At 39.0% G+C, this 19,321-nt stretch overlaps 2 protein-coding genes across 3 annotated transcripts; one reads left to right on the plus strand and one right to left on the minus strand.

Annotated features, from left to right (window-relative positions):
- The first annotated feature begins 1,482 nt into the window (after positions 1-1,482).
- tecrb (trans-2,3-enoyl-CoA reductase b) lies at positions 1,483-15,502 on the plus strand. 2 transcript variants are annotated; one of them, XM_040004873.1, is made up of 12 exons: positions 1,483-1,603; positions 6,000-6,050; positions 11,245-11,296; positions 11,415-11,459; positions 11,571-11,674; positions 12,047-12,162; positions 12,830-12,935; positions 13,095-13,167; positions 13,286-13,329; positions 13,424-13,481; positions 13,921-14,009; positions 14,860-15,502. In XM_040004873.1, exons 1-12 carry the CDS (start codon positions 1,589-1,591, stop codon positions 15,031-15,033), a joined length of 927 nt encoding a protein of 308 aa, XP_039860807.1. In that variant the 5' UTR covers positions 1,483-1,588; the 3' UTR covers positions 15,034-15,502. The 2 variants fall into 2 exon arrangements, with proteins under 2 accessions (XP_039860807.1, XP_039860806.1); XM_040004872.1 differs by lacking the exon at positions 1,483-1,603 and having other exon boundaries at positions 5,673-6,050.
- Positions 15,503-15,678: 176 nt separating this feature from the next.
- On the minus strand, positions 15,679-18,129 carry ndufb7 (NADH:ubiquinone oxidoreductase subunit B7). Its single transcript, XM_040004876.1, has 3 exons — positions 17,866-18,129; positions 16,329-16,497; positions 15,679-15,841 (listed from the first exon to the last, which is right to left on the minus strand). The coding sequence occupies exons 1-3, from the start codon at positions 17,975-17,977 to the stop codon at positions 15,754-15,756; spliced, it is 369 nt and encodes a 122-aa protein (XP_039860810.1). The 5' UTR covers positions 17,978-18,129; the 3' UTR covers positions 15,679-15,753.
- Positions 18,130-19,321: the final 1,192 nt, after the last annotated feature.

Below are 19,321 nucleotides of genomic sequence, written 5' to 3' on the forward strand. Positions count from 1 at the left end.
TACCATATTGAGTGAACATTTTTGTCTATCAGTGGGTAACCAACCCACAGTTTGAGAACCTCTGCTTTAGAGGAAAGGTTCACTACAAATTAATACAGACACCATCATCAAAACACCAAATGCTGTGATATTCTTTGGTAAAACGGGCCTCCATCTCTCTTGAGTTTCAGAGACTTTAATATAAGTTAAAATAACGATGCACTGGAGCAACAGCAGAGTTTATGGTAACATAGCCCCTCATTACCATACTATATATATAATTCACTATGTTTTATCAAAACGTGACTAAATCTTTTTTTTTTAATTACAAGTATCACTAGACTCCTGTCTGCACTCTGTGGGTTTCCTCAGTTTCATTTGCTGTTGTGCAAGACAGCACTGGGTTGTATAAAAGTGATATATGCCAATTTGTAAGATAAACTTCTTCGTCATGTGAAGGAAAACCTGTTTTCCAGGCGAGTGCTGCTGCCAGTACAAACTGAAAGGGTGGTAACAGAAAGACTCACCCAAATCACTGTAGCAGTCTCCATTTTTTTTTCTCATAGGACGAGAGGCAGGGTACACCCTGAACAGGTTGCCAGCCTATTGTAAGATTAACAACACACCACACTGAGTAGAGAGAGACAACCATTCACACTCATAGATTTGGCTAGTTTAGAATCACCAGTTAACCTAATCCTAAACCTTTTTGGGGGGGTTTGCTGTCATTCCCTTTGCTTATTACCAACCCACAGCATCATCCATGTTGAGCAGCATGCAGAAGAATTTTGGAGGCTTGCACAGAAGCACTTTTACACCTATTGAAAACTAGGTAAATAGGTATAGGTAAACATAAGTTACATAGGTAAATAATGTGTATTTACCTATGCACAGTGGCAAACTGACACAATCGCACTACCATGCGTTCAGCACAAATCCCAACTGCATGTAGCTCGATTTGGAGGATGCTGTCCATTGGTCAAATGTTGAGTGGTTGAAAAGTGATTCTGAAAGAGGAAATGGAGTGACAAAAGAGTCCACCAGTAATGTGACAAACAAAAACATACAAATGCACTAATGCATTAAATTTGAGACATTGAAGTGACACATGACAGGTAATTTAAAAAAATCAAACTTTATTAATACAACACTTAATTTACAGGGATAAGATGACCCATTAGCTAGATTAGATGACCCAAAGACTAAGCAAACATTTAAAGTTTAAATGATGTAGTTCCAGTCAAAAAATATCCAAAGTAAAAGCAATTAAACATAAAAAGTACTAGATAATTGAGAACGGGTGACTGCAGGGAAAAACCGTTTTCTACAATCTCTTGTTCACTTGAGAGAGCTGCCCTTTAGACTACAAAAAAATCCAACAATATCGGCGTAGACGCGACCGCTCCCAATGCTCAAGTCCCATTGGCTACATCCTTGATAAGCCGGGCGTGTACGCGCAATTGATGCGGGAGCTGATTGGCTGCGGCGCGATCGCAGTGCTGACCTATGGTGCACGGCTCTGTGCCTCAGCAGTTGTGTATTACTTCGCTGATTGGACGGTCTCCTGTCACTCATCTGGGATACTAAGGAAGGGGTGCAAACTGCCAAGATGAAGCACTACGAGGTAAGTAGTATCTATGAAACTTTACCCGTCAGTGTGGCTACAAATGAATTAATTAAATAATCCCACAAGTTCCCAGACAATTCTCCAAATCAGCGAAAAGAGGTTCAAATTAAAAGCTTTAAACGTGAGCAGTGAAAATAGCACGCTGCTGCATCGCCGCCTCTCATATACTGTGCCCTATATGAACGAGGTGCTGTGGCCTGTTGTCGTTAAAGTCGCGGTTTAATTGGCAAATCCTGTATCCGAAACACAAACAACACCCGCTGATATGATTAATTATACTTACGCTGAGCGTTTGATAAGTTCTCATTGTAAAGTGTAGGCTACTTCTCTGTTAGCTGAAGACTGATAACTGGGTGTAGGTAGGATAATGCTCGGCATCATCGCCATCTCTGGCCGGAGTGACTCATGGCGCTTCTTATCTTATTCTTACCCAATGCAGGTGAACGGTCAAGTGCGCAATCTCAGCACTTCTAAATTAACCCCTGTAGTATAACTGTGGGTTTAAAAAAAAAAAAAAATACATTTTAAATGAGGTGAAATAAATTAGATATTTGTATATTAAGAAGGAAAAACGTGCATAAGGGCCTCTTTACTGCTTTATCGCAAACGTGAAAAGCTTCCTGTTTCAAGCAGCCGTTTTACTTGTGCAAGCACCTTACGTTTCTCCAGATGTTAACCGTTTCATGAGCACAAAAAAACCCATCAGACAGGATCTGAAGCAGTCTGACAGAAACCAATCCGCCCAGTAACTGCTCTGGCTGCCCCTTTCTCCGTTGACAGGTGTCGCTTTTGAGACCTGTTGGCAGGATTAGAATTTAAATGAGAAAAAAAAAGACCGAAAAACATTTTTAAAAATATCTAAGAACAAACTCCATTAGATTATGTCTGAAGTAAAATGCATACTTGTATGCTTTTAAATTGTATAAAACAATAAATCATTTATTAAACATTGGTTTAATTTAACAATTTCGTCTTCTTCACACTGCATCGACTTTATTTGCACTGTAAGGGCTTTTTTCCATGCTTACAATCTGTCTACACCACACTAGGGCATGCAGCCCTTATGTTGAGTTAATTTAAAGAAATATATACATTTCATTGATTTAAGACTACTTATTGTACTTCATTACATTTCTGGTGATTTCTTCTAACTCTGGCTAAAACCAGTATGGGACGGTGCCAAACATTTCTCAGTACAGGATAAAAACTTGACTGGCCAATGGGGCATAACTGTCTCTTAAGATCTCTGATCAAGCTGCCTGAATCAGCTTATCTCGTCAGTTATCACCTCCTGAACTTGTGTACAAGCCCTTTAGTTGGATTTGAAAATTCTAAACATTTTAGATGTGTACATGGAGTTACTGTGTAATAACCAGATGTATGACGGCGCCACATGGAATCAAATACACCAGGTGTTTATACTACCATTTATGACTCAGATTTTTTGGCAAAAATACCTATTAAATTGTTCAGTATTCATAAATATTAAGCATGGTTGTTCACTGACATTTGAAGCAAAATGCATATGTTAAACTTTAATTAACATCATATCTGTGGTTCTTTCTCTTTTGGAAACCAAACAGCTAAACTGTATTCAGAGCGCTCTGTCATCTTGACTAACTTGACTTGAGCTAAAATCAGTCCACCACATCCTGGGTTCTGTACGATGAAGTGAATTCAACATACCCAGGCTATCTTTCTGTTATCTAGATTCACTTAGTCAGGATAAGCAGTCACATGAAGCAGATTATTAACTAGCTAATACTCAGGTTCCCCCTGCGCGTTCACACAAAAGTGGTAGCATTGGCAGACAAATTACAAACATTCACAGGTGTACGGCCATCAGAAAGGCTGATTTTTACAGATAGAACTGTAATATAAAAATATGACTCAGAATACTTTATTAATCCCTAAGGAAATTATGTGGTTCCAGTTGCTCCAAGACGATAAGAACAGTGACAGACTGAACTAAATGAAATAATACAATATATTACAAAATATAAGACATGAGTCTAACATATATATGAATAGCTCAATTACAAATATCCAGAATATTACAGAGATTAAATATACATGATTGACATTTTACTCTAGAGATCAACCAGTATAAAATAAAATATTCTGGCACATGGCCTTCTCTGTAGCAGGTTAGATTCATAGCATAAGTTACTATGGCGATGTAGCCCAGTAAGAAGTGAACCACCTTTGTAGTCCTAAAAATCAGGTTTACCCTGAAGTTAACTGGATAACACGAAATCCTAAATTCAATCTGTTCTGATGTTATTGTCCTACTTTTATATATATATATATATATGTATATATATATATATATATATATATATAATTTTTTTATTTTTTATTATTTTTTTTTAGTTAACTGCCTCCTCAGAGAGTTACCTATGAAGATAAAAATAAATTAGGCTGCAGGTGTTATAGCTCATGATTCTTCCAAAACATTAGTGTGACTTTTTGGTTTTAACTGTTTAATCTCTGTTTTAATGCATTTACACAAGATAGCACCAGAGAGCAACTTCACAGTCATCAACATGTAATGAGTATCTAGAAATGCATACAAAACCAAAATGTTTCTACTTTGATTGGTGAAAAATATTTTAAAATGATCTCTTACCTTGAATAAATAGGTTCTGTGTAGTCATTATGAAAGTCCACTTAAGCTTGGTGCTCCCTGTTTCCCACTCTCACCCCAGAGTGTATTAGCAGCACAGTCACTGCCAGAGCTTTTATATAGATAGATGAGACAGGGGGAGGTGCTCAGGCAGAGGGTATGCCTGACACAGAAAGTGAGATAGGATTATTTTCCCAAAGTCTCGGCAACATTGTCATGTGTCTGCCTCGTTTTTTTTTTCCTTCCCAATCTATGTGACTACCTTTTTCAGGACAATAATAAACTAATTAAATCACTTCATTTAATCAGACAGGCTGCCTTGCAAAAATGACAAACAATGGTCAATGCGTCATCTGAGTCTTGTACATTTAATCAAAGCAGTGTGAAGGTGAACAAGTGTTCACAATTCTGACATTTAAAACTTGAATAGTAAATTATGAGCGGCACGAAGTTATTTTTTATTTATTCCCCCCCCCCCCCCCCCCCTTTTTTTTTTTTTTTTTAACCAGAATAACATTCAAATTTAGCCCCTGTTTAAATCTGATGTTTGGATACATGTAGTGGACATACGGGTAATTAGCTACATAAGATGGTCTGCATTTACACATCCAAATCCAAGTTCGGATCTGATCCTGCTGCCACTTGTGACTGCATGTCTTTCATTCATTTTTTGAAATTGTATCCCAAGTCTTCGTTCTTAGGTAGTGGAATGGCGAAGTTTGCCAAGGGGAATACCCTGACTAAGCCCTCAGACTTGGGAGGGGGGGTGGAGTTATCACCCTGAGGTGGCAGAAATAGGCGACTGTAGTCGTATGTGACTGAGACGTTTTGGCTGTTCAGTTTGGTTTCATACTGTAAAACTCCTGTAGGCTGTGATAGTGAAACCTTAAACTGGTGTCACAGTGATGGACATGGGGGTTGAAGTTAGGAGCTGATTGAATGTCAGCATAGTATGGTTAACAGTAAGAGCGTGACATCACAAAATAGACACAGATGGCTGTGGGGTCTGTAGGGAGAGGTCAGGTTATGTGGACTTAGCAGGAGGTGTTTTATATTTAGCTGGGTAGAGGAAGACTGGGGGGGTCTAACTAGAAAGGGGTGTTGTCACTCTACCTCTTCTTCATCATCCTACTTAGCTGGGAGTTGAGAAGTGTCAGTGGTCATCAGGCGTCTGTTTTTAGAAACGAGTTATATTTCAAATGCAAGTCACTGCAGCTCTGAAAGGAAGCTGCTGCTCTCAGCTCCTGAAGTTTCTTTAATGATAAACACAGGTGACAGCTGGGGAATACTGGGCATTCCTACATATGCACGCGCACACACACACACACACACACACACACACACACACACACACACACACAGGCGGCATATGTTTGTGCTGCAGGGGTCGCCTGGGAGTTAAAGTGGCACAACAGAAGTGAAGGAATGAGTGGGGTGCAGACAGGGAGGGAGGGAGAGTAAAAGAATGGCAGAGGTAGAGGGAGAGACAGATTTATTTCCACAGCTGAGAGCCTCCTCTCTCTTCTCCAGCTTAGCCTGCATCTGAGATAAACATTTGAGAGGTGGAGAGTGACGAGAGAACTGAGGGGAAGACGGGAATAAACCGAGAGCAGGAGAAGAACTGTGGACATGGATGCCCTAGCATTAGAGGCCACAGGCAACAAAAGGGTGGCTAACGGGGCAGTAGTGCCGGCCCCGCTGCCGGTCCAAGCCCAGAGTAAACGCAAACCTGCCAAAAAAACTAAAAAGGCTGTTGTTTTCTTTGAGGTGGAGATTCTGGACGCCAAGACCAAGGACAAGCTCTGCTTCCTGGACAAGGTAAGACGTCAGTCCTCTTTTTTTTTTTTTTTTTACACATTTGTGGAACCTTTTTTTTTCTTAAATATTTATGCAACTTTAATTTTACTTTCACACCTAACTTACTTTGATACCTGATCTTTTTAAAAACTGCTTGTGCACATGTAATCATTGCTTCTCTGCTCAGTCCAACAGACCCAATATTTCTCTCCTTATACTTCAGTAGAATGGTCTTTTTATGTAAGTCTGGTGTTTTCTAGAACATGGAAAAGCTGCTATAGCTGTAGTCCCCACTGTCTGTCAGTGGGTGTGCACAGCCTTTGAGTGCTGCTGTCTGTAAATGGTGCACACACAGGAGTGCCTTTCATACATACAGCACAGCACTACTGGTTTTATTTATCTGGATATGGTAGAGGTTATTGACGCACATACAAGAAGACATGTACAAAATAAGAGTAACAACTGCAGCCTAATGCAGTCTTGTGTTACATCTGTAGCCTGTATTTATCCCACACTTATTATTTTGGAGTGGTCGGACAGATGGTTCACTTAAAGCACTGGGCATTACAATATAAATGCAATCACAGTTGTGCATGGCCTCAGACACGCATGCGCTTATGTGCAGTGAAATATGTTGATAAAGTATGATTAAATATTGCTAGACACTTTCAAGGCATTCCCATGTTGCACTATGACACTTTATAAAATATGACCAGAACCACACTTGAGTGGTTGCCTGGCGATTGTGAACAATCACAAGTAGGTGTGACGAACAGCTGGTTGCTCAGAAGTTCAACATGCAACACCCTCAACATTTGGGCACTTTTGAGGTTACAGGACACCTGGTGGGAGGCATCCTGTCTCCAAACAGTCACAGCCCAACTCAGACTAACAGCTGTTTGTTTTGCATATTGGCAATGGTTTGCAAGTAGCCGTGTAATTTCTAGACACAGAGAGTCTTTCAGCATGTTACAATCATTCGGAATCAGTCTGAGTCGATGACCGTAACTCAACTGCAACTCACCGCTTTGCAGTGAGAGACTTGATTAACTGGTTGACAACTGGTTGTATTCTGGTTATTCTGGGTCCTGCAGCAACAATTTCACTATCTGTTGAGGAATTTCTGTTTCAAATCTATGTGCTTCTGGCTGAAGGTAGCTAATATGATTATCAATGTATGCAGACAGCAACACATTGCAATCTTTGCTACTTTATAACGAACAGATTTTGTATAATTGCCAACACAAGTCCTTTCAATAGCAAACTAAATCGATCTTATTGCTATTTTTTTGCTGCCTTTGCACACCAAAGAAACTTTAAAGAAGGCTACAAACTGTGGGTGTTCACAGACCTGGAGTCAGTTTTGCACACGTTGCAGTAATTTTGGTGGAGCTGTTGTCTCTAACCACTGTTTTCCACAGTGTGACTGCAGCATAAGAGCAAAAGAATGATTTCTACTATAGAAATACACCTTAAATTGAGCAGCTACTACAGTATTGCAGCACATATGTAGTTTTTCAGATTTACTTCTTGTTTGTCACTGTCTGGTCAGTGGTATTAATCATGACAATTATATTGATCATATATATAAAGTGTGCGTATATGTATGAGATTCAGGTTTGGCTCTATTTAACTACTCCTACAGTCTTTGAAAAATGCAAATATTTCTGCGTTTGTGCTGTTTATTCCAAAATGTGATTGAACCTGTTTGAAGATACACAAGATATTAAGACAAAAAATATGAACAATAGTCTGTTGATTGCATCAGTTTAACTCTAACAGCTTTAGTAGCTATAAAATCTATCACAACAGAAGCAGAATTAGTACAAGATTGCTTTAGACTTTACATTCATTGACATTTAACATCAGTTTTAAATTTCTTTTTAATTTTGAAATGTGTGCCCCGTTTCTGCAATACAACAAACCATTTGCACCGCTGTTACATTTGACCAATGTGTTGACTGATGGACTTCAGTTGTGTTTACAGTTGGGACTAAGTGGGTATCAGCACTGCATTAGCCATATTTACTTTGAAAGGATGTTTAAGCCAACTTTATCAGGCATATTTACAGTTATTTCTACTCCCCCTGTGCTTATGTTATTGTAATGTTTGACAGATTTAAATTGTTAGTGCTCAGCCTGCAGGTTATTGCTCTTGCATTAGAACTGTTTAGTGTATTGCTGTTGTGAGTCCGGTGAGTGTAGAGTTGCATTAGTCAAATTCACGGTGTGATCAGCCACGGCAGACTCTGCTTATTAAAGGCTACTCCTCAGGACCGCAGAGTATAAGGTTGTATCCTTATGGGATTATCCTCTGTTGTCAGCTTAGCAGAGTTTCTATGGTGATAACATCATCAATCTTATCACCTCTTTGGAGGCAGCTTGACAGATGTGACAGATATAGATTTGGAATCTGGACAGAAGGCCCTTTGGGAGAGAGGTTTGGTCCTCCAAAGTAGGCTAACGGAGCTAAACTGACAAGCTGTGTGACACATTTAAAAAAATAAATAAATAAAAATCAAGTTCTGTATTATGTCTGGCTCGGTGTGTGTATATGACTGACTGACTGACTTCATACTAAATGAGGCCTGCAGAAAGAGTGGGAGTCCAGAGAGGTGGTTGGTCCATCTAATTCAACCATAGTGATGTCATCCTGCTGAAAATGGCATGTGGTCTTCGGGGGGACATGAACAGAAGCCAAGTCAATTACAGCAGCAGACCTGCTCAGTCTACTACTGATTTGTCACACGATCTTTGAAAGCCAAGACGAGGGAGCGACACTTCAACAGGCAGATGATGACAGAATGTAAAGCAGTATCTCCTTACACTCCTTGTGAGCACTGAAATAAGCAATCAGCAAGACAATGCAAGTTTGATTTAAAGCTTAAAAAATAGTTCCCATCCTTTTTTAAAGACAATTGCAGAGATGGCTTACCATTGCTAAACTGTCTACACTGAAAAGTGCTGGCCTGGCTAAGAAACTGTAATGGCATTTTAGTCTTAACTTAGTGTAGTGGTTCTCACAATCACCCAATGTGCAAAAAAGGTCCCTGGTTCCCAGATGGAAAGAAACGCAGGTTCATCGAGGGTTGTGTTATTGATACTCACAGCTTGCAAACAGCAGCATTTTAGCAAGTTAAAGTAAATGAAAGACATTTTCCTTTTGTTATGAGCTACTGCTGTTTATGAGACCGTACCTAATTCAAAGAGCGAGTCTACTGAAAAAGGTGCCCGCAGCAGCGTTATAGTACAATAGTAGTGACCCAGCAGTATATCCAGTGACATATTATAAACCAAATGTAAGCACAAATTTAGCTTAGGTAGTGTTTTCCCTGGAAATTTTAAGTTGAAGTATAAAACAACTGTCTTTAAATTAACCTTATTGTGGTTAAAATATTGTCAAATAGTAAAACACAAAAAAATATTTTGTACCAAGAAGTTGAAGCTTGGGTTGAGTTTTTTAACAAGATGCTTAAAACCTTCATTTTCAATCTGCTTGCTCTTCCTGTCATATTCAGCGCAGTTAGCGAGTGCTCCAGCAATTCTTGGGGTCATTTGTTTACATTAAGATCACTGACCACCAGTTGCTGCCATCTCCTCCTCCTCCATAGCCTGGTTGTACTTGATGGTGTTTTCACCTTAACTGGTGAGAGAAGTTTGTTGTTTCCATCTTCAGCAGAAACAGTTTTCTTGTATGTTTTGTTTGTTAGAGGAGGTTGAAGTACCTCCCTTTTAAGGTAAATAAATCAGAGGCTGATGCACAGCTCTCGCTGTCAGACTTGCCCGGGCTTGTCTCAGTTTTATGGGCACTAGTAAGTGGAACAGGATCAGAATCAAATACTTAATCCCCGAGGAAAATATGTTGTTACAGTTGCTCTAAGACCATAAGAACAGTAACAGACTGAACTAAATTAAATAAGACAATATATTATAAAGTTAAAAAATGTCGAAATAGCTCTAATATTTACAAATGGCTCAATTATAGATATCCAGAATATCAAATGTATGGCGTTGTTGGAATAACAATATGACACTTTTGTCATGTAGAAATGTATACAGTGGCCCCTCGTTTATCACGGGAGATAAGTGAAATCCGCGAAGTAGCCAACTTTATTTTTTACAGTTATTATAGATGTTTTAAGGCTGTAAAACCCCTCAGTATACACTTTTCTCAGACAGGCATGAACATTGTCACACTTTTCTCTCTTGTTTAAACACTCTCAAAGTTCAAACCTTTGTATTATAGAATGAAACCAAAGGCACCTGACGGTGCAAAACGTTTCGTGGACATTGTTGTTTGTTAGGGAGAAAACTTACATACAGTACAGCACTTCAGTCACACTGCTCGCGATTGAAGATTTATGTAAATTTGACAAGCTGAATGCAATCTATACTGTGCAGGAGACACAGCACGAGATTGGCTGTAAACAATGGTTTACAGCCAATCAGGGCGGAGAACACAATGCGCAAAAAAAGAAAGAAAAACAGGCATAATTGCACCAAAAAAGTCCACGAGGCCGCGAAAGGTGAACCGCGAGGGACCACTGTATCTGTGCCAGATTTTATAATGGCAGTATGCTTGGAGTCAGATGACACAAAGATGTTAAATTCATTTCTGCCTAATTGTACATTGCTCCAAATAAATCATATCACAGATAACATTAGAAGTTAGTATGTGCCCTAAGATTAGCAGAACTCACCACACTGTCAACCTGCTAAAAGCAGCCTGCTTTTTTTCATGACTGTAGTTTTGTTTTGGTTGTTCATTTTGTTTGAATGCATGCCTCCTTAGCTTAAACAGATAAAACCACTTGTTCAAATAATTGTGACAGTGATTATTACTTTAAACAACAAGATTCAAGCTAATTCCCCAGGGTTTCACTGTTTGTTGTCCTGTAACAACTGTTCATGTCCATATTTACCTTTGTGCGCTCTTCGTGTTTCTGTTTCGTCGTCATTCCTTTTTTATATTGGGGGGTTGTTGAGCCATTGCTGGCAGCCTGGCATGAGGTTGTGTACTTTGGCTGTGTGTCTCTGTGCCAAGTTTCTTTGAAACCCTAATACCAGCTGTTAAATAGCTCACATCCATGGGGTGTGCGCACACAGTCAAAGCTAAATTTACCCCTAATCACCATCATGAATGGAAAACAGGGTTATTATCTGTTCCTTTGTATGTACACGTCCCTGCACTTATTTATTGTGATGTTATTTGTAGGTTGAGCCAAATGCCACCATCGGGGAGATCAAGTCTATGTTCCACAAAAGCCGTGAGTGCCATCTGTCTGCAGCCTCATAAATCTAAGTCAAGATCAAGGAAATCTTCTAACGTAGCCTAGATAAATACATCAAAACAGTCTTAAGAAGATCTGGTTTTGTTTGTTTCAGATCCTCAGTGGTACCCAGCCCGACAGTCCATTCGCCTCGACCCCAGTAGGTCCACTTAAATCAATGTTTTCCTTCTGACTTTAAATCATTTATTTTTATAATTTATTTATTTTAAATACATTTTAAATCTCATATTAAGTAATGTGTGTTTTTCAGAGGGGAAGTCTCTGAAGGACGAGGACGTTCTGCAGCATCTTCCTGTAGGGACTACAGCCACCTTCTATTTCAGAGACCTGGGAGCTCAGATCAGCTGGGTCACAGTGAGTACAACACAAAGACAGCTCCAAAGACAGGAACATATTGTGCTGCCATGAATGGGTCCAACAGCCCTGTCAAGCCCAGATACATCGGTGCAAGTGGGATCAAGCAGAGCTATATAGAGTTTTCCCTGTGTGTAGAAATTGAGTGTGTGTTTGTGGGTCAGACGTTTAGACCTAACTTTGAGGTTAATTTGCTACACAGAAGTCGACTTTGACAGTGAAGGTTGTTTTGACTCTGCAGGGAGATGCAGGACAAGCAGATGGAAAATAATTTATGACCAAGGTTAAAATGACTGAGAGTGTATATTCATTGTTTGAGTCTCCAAAGTTCTGACTAATCTTTCTTGTTCCTTTGTGTTTTTTTTTTTCCAGGTTTTCCTAACAGAGTACACCGGTCCACTGGTCATCTATCTGTTGTTCTACTTCAGGGTTCCCTTCATCTACCCACCCAAATATGACTTTACCACCAGTAAACACTGGGTTGTACAGTGAGTGTCTCAAACACACTTTCAGAACACTTAGGTAGTCAAACAGAGCCTGCTTGTCCTCTTTTGTGACCATCTCAACAGCTCAAATAGAAGATAACACTCTTGTGCCTGTCATCTAAATATAAAGCTTTAGCTGTAGTAAACAACATTGTAAGCTTAGTGTTGTAAACACTTCTGATGAGTTTTATCCCTAATTGTATATCAAATACAAACACTGATAAGCAGACATTAAAGTATTTGCCTTATTTTAGCTCAGTGGTGTCAAATGTGGTCGTATAGTGTGAACATTGCACATTTAGGATCAAACTAATGACCTGCCAGAATTTTAGATGTAGACTACAAACTGTGTTCGTCGGTTTATAAATGGATTTTATTAAATGTGAACTAGTCTGTAGTCTGACAAAACCCCAGAAACTTGCTGTAAGCAGTCAAAAGGAAGTTGCATTAAATAATCTAAACTAAAAGAAGCATTGCTTTGTTTGCAACTTAATGAAGGACACCTATTTTATTTTTTTATTTATTTTAAAAAGGCTGATGGGTTATTGTTGTCACCCTGCCGGGGAGGCAGCAAGGCTTAAAAAATACTAGCAGCCGCCAATATTTTTTAAGTTATTTAAAAAAAAAAAAAAAAAGTAATAAGACTAATCAAGTGCCTATATTTTTCCAGTCTTGCCTGTATGTGTCACTCTTTCCACTACGTTAAGAGACTCCTGGAGACGCTGTTTGTCCATCGCTTCTCTCATGGAACAATGCCGTTACGCAACATCTTCAAGGTGATTTAGAAATGCATATCATTTACATTCATCCATGTTACCTTACCTCATACAAATATGTGTTTTGAAGATCTGGTTTAAGTACAGTACAAGATGAGAAGTGTTTCATTTTCTGACTGAATGTTGGGCTGACAATGCTTCTGTCACATTCTGTTTTAGAACTGTACCTACTACTGGGGCTTTGCAGCATGGATGGCTTATTACATCAACCACCCGCTATATACGCCACCCAGTGAGTATGCATGCAGCTACAATTTCTTACAATCAACGCTCACACGTGCCAGTGTGTCATTGTAACTCTTTTTTTTTTTTTCCCCCTTTGCTGATTACATTGATTGCCTCTCTTGCAGTTTATGGGGAGCAACAGATAAGAATTGCCCTCATCATATTCTTGGTAAGAACATTTCTACGATTAGATTTTTTTTAAAACAATTTTTTTGTTTTGTTTTGATTTAACACGTTAGGAGTGACATGGTTTCTTTTTCCAGTTCTGTCAGATCGGCAACTTCTCCATCCACATTGCTCTTCGGAACCTTCGTCCACCAGGTAAACACACCTGTCAAATCTGTACATCAATATCTCCATACCTTTTCTTCTCTTTCTAGAAACAATATTTGAAGAGTATTATGATTTTAATATTTCCTAACAGAAAATGACAAAAACTCAAACTACACCTATGACTATGAACAAAAAGTGACTTCCTCAAGATGTTGATAAGTTATAATGAAGTATAATATGTGACATTAGACATTTTCAGTGTAAAATGAAAACTTCATATAAAAACTTCATATAGAACCCTGGTTTCGTGTGTGTGTGCGCGCGTGCTATTTTCATAGTCCAAATCTGACTGAAAAATAAAATTGTGGTCTCTCTGCAGTCTCAGTAGTTTTAAACAAAACATTATTCTGTCAGCAAATAATAAAACTAAAGATCACTGGATGGATTGAAAATATTTTGAATTTTCATTCACCCACCCTAAATCCAGGCTCTAAGACCAGGAAGATTCCCTATCCAACCAAGAACCCCTTCACCTGGATCTTTCTGCTGGTCTCCTGTCCCAACTACACCTATGAGGTAACGGGTTTAATGACTTTGGTGGCTAAAGGTTTTCTGTCCACTGTAGTAACAAATCAGTTTTAAGAGGGTCATTGATGCTTTAACCATGCAGCTGAATGTTCTCTCACTTGAATATATAAATTGTAGTGTCTCACTTGTATTGAAGTATGTTCAGTTTGTTAAACTATGGGGTGAGCCAGTATAGGTCTGGGGGAAAATATGGATTGAAACTGCAGATTTAATCTTTCCCCCCCTTTGCTTTCCTTGTGCTTTAACTCAACTCCGGACCCTTTTGTTGTTAACAGCTTTTTTCCTTCTTCTCAAGGGGGGGAGCAAGTCTGAAGGGTTCAGAACTGCTGCATTAATCAAAGAGTTTGCTGCCCTCTGGTGGAATTAGTACATCTTTATCGCATAACTGGCTTTTCTCCTTGAGAGAACTATACGTTGTTCATTTTTGTTCATCGGTCAGGTTATGGACCCAGGACCTTTGATGTCTTACAGCAGATTTTTTGGACTTGTAGTTGGATTGTTGGAGCTCTGTTTGACAATCTATAGCAGATAATCTAGTGATTGGAATCTGAAGTCTGGAAGTTAGGTCAATTACATTGGTGGTGAAAAAAAAAAAAAATCTGTTCGTCCCACCAGATTTTAATCTGACTGTAAAGTAAATCCATTGTGTAGTTACCTCTAATCTTTAGTGGAAAAAAAAAAGTCATTTCCATCACATGTATATGGATTCATAAAAATCTGAAAACTCAAGTGTACAGCTCACTGTTGACAACCGTCTCTGTAGGAGTGTAGTGACAAAGGAACCAGATAAGGGGAAAAGGAAAGTTTATGTTTCACATCCTTCTCCTTCCTCCTGCAGTTGGGCTCCTGGCTTGGTTTCACCCTCATGACCCAGTGTCTGCCAGTGGCCTTCTTTACTTTGGTGGGCTTCATTCAGATGACCGTTTGGGCAAAGGGGAAGCACCGCAGCTACCTGAAGGAGTTCCGAGACTACCCTCCTCTCCGCTCGCCCATCCTGCCTTTCATCCTGTAGAGGACTAGTCAGCGCTGCCTGTTTGTAGGAATCAAACCCTCCCCTTTTCCTTGCTTTAAAATCTACACTGGAACTTGGACTGGGAAAAAGGAGCCTGTTTTTTCCCCCATGATGTTCAACCTTTGTTTTCCCTTCCTGTAATCTGTCCCCTTTTGTTTTGTGTGAGAATGTAAAACACTAGTATTGCTCTAAAAAATTTTTATTGAAGACAGACAAACCCTGATTGGTAAATTGAGTTTTGATGTATGTTTGCTTTCCCAGAGCAGTTTTCACCTTTAAACTAACCAGTGTATATATGACACCAGTTCCTTTTTTTTTTTCATCCAGTACTGTTGTTTAGGGGTTGAATTTGCACCTGGTGATATTCAGCATAGAGTTCTCAATTTTTATTTCCATAAATCCAAATCTGAAACCGTGACAGAACTTAATTTGTTAATGTCTGATGTAATTTATTAAAAAAGTAAACCAACATGTGGTTGTGTCATTTCAGGTTAATTCATGACATCTACACTACTTGAAAATTACCTTTTAAAACAGTAATGATCAAATAAATCAAAATCATTTTATGGTGAAATGGTTCATCTGAATAGGCTGAGTTGTCTTTTATAACATCAGTTTGTATTTTCGGTAATAAGATGCTGGATGTAGAGCTTAAACAATATTGTTTAATGTGAACAGTAGCAGGTATATACAAAGAAGTAGAATCAGAGGATGAACTGATTATGCCGCTTGAGCCTGAGCCTCAATTCTCTTCTTCCTCAGCTGGAGCCTCCTCTCCCTCTCGTACTCTTTCATACGCATCACATAGCTGCAGGCAGAAACACACAAGCATCAGGGTGAAGTTTATTGATGAAATCTGGGGTTTTGTGTTGCTTTGATATTCAAAGAAGAAAACTAGTTGCTCTGTTTATACCGAGCAGGATCTCATTTTCTCAGAAACAAATCAGGTAACCCCCCCCCCCAAAAAGAAAGAGTTCGGCTCTTAGGAGGTTAAAGGAAAGCTAAATGGACCTTGTGTTTTTTAGACTCCGCATGACCAGATTGTTTTCATAGACTTCATAATTACTTTAGATATGAATCATGTGTGGCTAAGATTTATTTACATCTGACAGTAATACATGCTTCCTCAATATCAATAGTTTTAAAAAAAAGTGAATCTACCATATATAAAGATCTACTCATAGGAGCAGACCTCAGTTTTCACTTTATTTAAGTTTTATTTTTAAGTTTGATTATTATTTATCGTTTTAAATTGCAGCACTAACAGCAATGTCTATACAACTGTAAGCACTTACTCCTGGTGCTCGCAGTAGTCCCAGTCGTGTCTCTCATGCTTGCAGGCTAAGAAGTTGGGCCAGTTGTCCCTCTTGCACTTCATGAGTTTCAGGAGGTAATGGGCACAGTAGTCTCTCTGCTCCACAGGCAACTGGGCCAAGTTCATCTGCTCCTGTGTCGCAATCATCTCTGACAAAGGGACACAAATTTTGAACCATTACCAAGTAAAACACCCTGATGTGCTAAATAGAATATGATATAGAAGCTTGCAATAAAAAGTAATTGGTCTGACCTTATTCTTAGTCACAATTATGGATAAACACAATATGGCTAAACCAATATCACCAAACACTTTCATGTCTTGATTGAAGATATTGAGAAAGCAGTAAAAGTGAATCACAAAAGTAGTTGCTTCTGACACTTTTCAAACCATTGCTTGCACAAAATGGTTTGATTTTTATCAAAGTTTCTGGGGTGATTTAACTTTACAGCCCTTTCAATATCACACAAAAACGTGCCAGCTGGGTCGAGGTCAGAACTGTTTTTCAAACTGGAAATTCATTCTTATTCTCTACCCTTTCCCCTCACCCCCCATCTGGCGATTGGAGACAGAAGTTCCTCCAAGGACCTGGTTCTACTGGAAGTCTCTTCCTAGTAAAAATGAGTTCTTTTTCCCACCGTCGCTAAGTGTTTGCCAAAGGTGGCCTGCTGGATAATTGGGGTTCTCTGTACAGATTCTTTACACTGCATTAAAACGTTCTTTAAAATGATTGTTGTTACTATATGAATATGTACCTCTGCTAAATATAGTATCCTGGGAAAAGTCATTTTTTGCGACCAAGGATCTCTCTGTGTATTTTAGATAGCTTTGCCTCATCTCCCCCAAAGTAGTATTGAGGAGCTTCCTAGAGGACTTCTGCAATGTTGCACTGGCTTCTGTCACTTTTATTACAGTGGATACATAAATATAGGTTAAGCAAGTCAAAGGTAGGCATTTTGAAGTTGCTTTTGTGACGCCCATTCACCATGAGAATCGAGAATTTCCTCCATTTCTAGACAGGATGTCTAATTGTAGTTTGATGAACACTAAGGTCTTATGTAAACTGTTGCCAAAGAGAATGCTCAAACTAAACTCTTGAGAAGAGTAAACTTTGTCAGTATAGACTTTGTTTGTATACTTTTGTACATCTGACTCCAAGTATCTTGGCACAGAGGTCCATAGAAAGTTTCTAGCCTAATCTGAACTGTGAGTGATTAAACCAGTTGTGCAATGCAACCATGAAAATACAACTTTTTTGTGATAGAAACTTAGTTTGATGGCGGAGATAAGAATCCCCTTCATGAGTAATCTGTGCCGAAATCCTGGTACAGCTCATGACAAACTAACAAAACCAGTTAGCTGGTAAGCTAACCAACACATTACCGCAAAGCTAACGTAAGCTAACACTTGACAGGCCAAACTAGCTGCTAATAAATCAATTCCAGTCTCAATTAGTAAAAATAAAAAAATAAATAATGCAGCTGTAAAAGACGCCGAGCTGCTAGCTGCAGACCAACCTCTCTCCTTCCTTTCTGCAAAGCCGAACTGCGGGTCGAACTCGAATTTCTTCGCCGGGTCGGGTTCGGTGTCCGTCTCGGTGACATATCTTCTGACCAGGTGGGCTCCCATGACACCGAGTAAACGTACACTGTTGAAATCAACAAATTCTGGTCGCTTTTCTTTGGCGCTAACGAAATCTTTACAGAATTATTCTGCTATCTGCCATTCGGTCACCTCCACAAGCCTCCTTCTACCACTTCCGGCTGTCACCGGAAAAAAACAGCCGAGCCGAGCCAGTCGGGAAACAAGACAAATGAGAAAGGTTCCGCTTGTTACCCCTTCACTGCACTCAAATTCACCTTTCTCGTTGTATTTTTGTAAACTGTTGTTTCTACATATAATTCACTACTACTGATGAGTTTCTCATTTGAATCTCACAACTCATCAAAACAGTTTGTGCTTTTGTCAATCAGAACTGCAGAGTTGTCACTTACCTAAATGCTGTCCAGCATTGCACTGGTGCCTTCAATGAAATCTTTTTGTTTTGTTTTTTAGATATGGATTTCTCTTCGCTTTGGAGACGGTGGCAATGACAATAAGATAAGACGCAGAGCTAAAGATGTTAGATTGTCACTGGGAGTGACCAGGAGGGATAGCTCAGCTTTAGAGACAAAGCTGAAATTGTTTGGACATGTGGAGTTCAGGGTTAGTCTACATTGAACAAAGGATGTTGAAGATGGAGCTGGCAGGCAGAAAAGAAAAGGGGAAGACGCCAGAATTTTTTTTATAGATGTAGTCAAGGAGGAAAACGTTGCATCGAGAAAAACAGAGTCAACTTTTTGGGACTTCCTTTCATGGATAGCTGAGCATACATTAAGACAAAGTTAATTTTTCCAGAGCTGAAACCTCATCAACTAGCTTATATTTTCATTATTATTAATGATTAATATAAGTAATATTATTAATGTTTAAACTGTAATTAATTCATTATTATTTTTATGGTCATGTTAGTTAACTAAATAGCTTTGAGTGATGGTGTATGAAACAAAGACCCTGAAAATGTATCTAAATTGGAGCTTTTCCTGGCTAAGAATGGGGCTCTGGAAGTGACTATGTACTACAGTCACTCTGTATGCAGTAAAGATTTGTTTTTGCAGATCATTTTCCCGGACTTTCTGATCATTTGATAAATAAATTAACAACAACTGTACAAATGAACCAGTGTTGATGTGAAGCAACAGTGCTTGTGTGTTTGCACACATGTTTTGTTTTTTACTTAAGAGCACAAGAAAATTCCTTCGGGCAAGTAAAATTTATGTAAACCCACATTTCAACTTATTCATTTTATTATTTAAGGAAAAATGCAAGTCATTTAAATTGTAACATGGCAAAATCACTTGTGTGAAAAAGCTCTTATATGATAGTATTTGGTACACAGTACAAATCACGTTCAGTATACTACTTGTCAGCACA

This window comes from Simochromis diagramma, unplaced genomic scaffold (genome assembly GCF_900408965.1).
Source record: "Simochromis diagramma unplaced genomic scaffold, fSimDia1.1 OVJJ01000487.1, whole genome shotgun sequence".
Taxonomy (NCBI): domain Eukaryota; kingdom Metazoa; phylum Chordata; class Actinopteri; order Cichliformes; family Cichlidae; genus Simochromis; species Simochromis diagramma.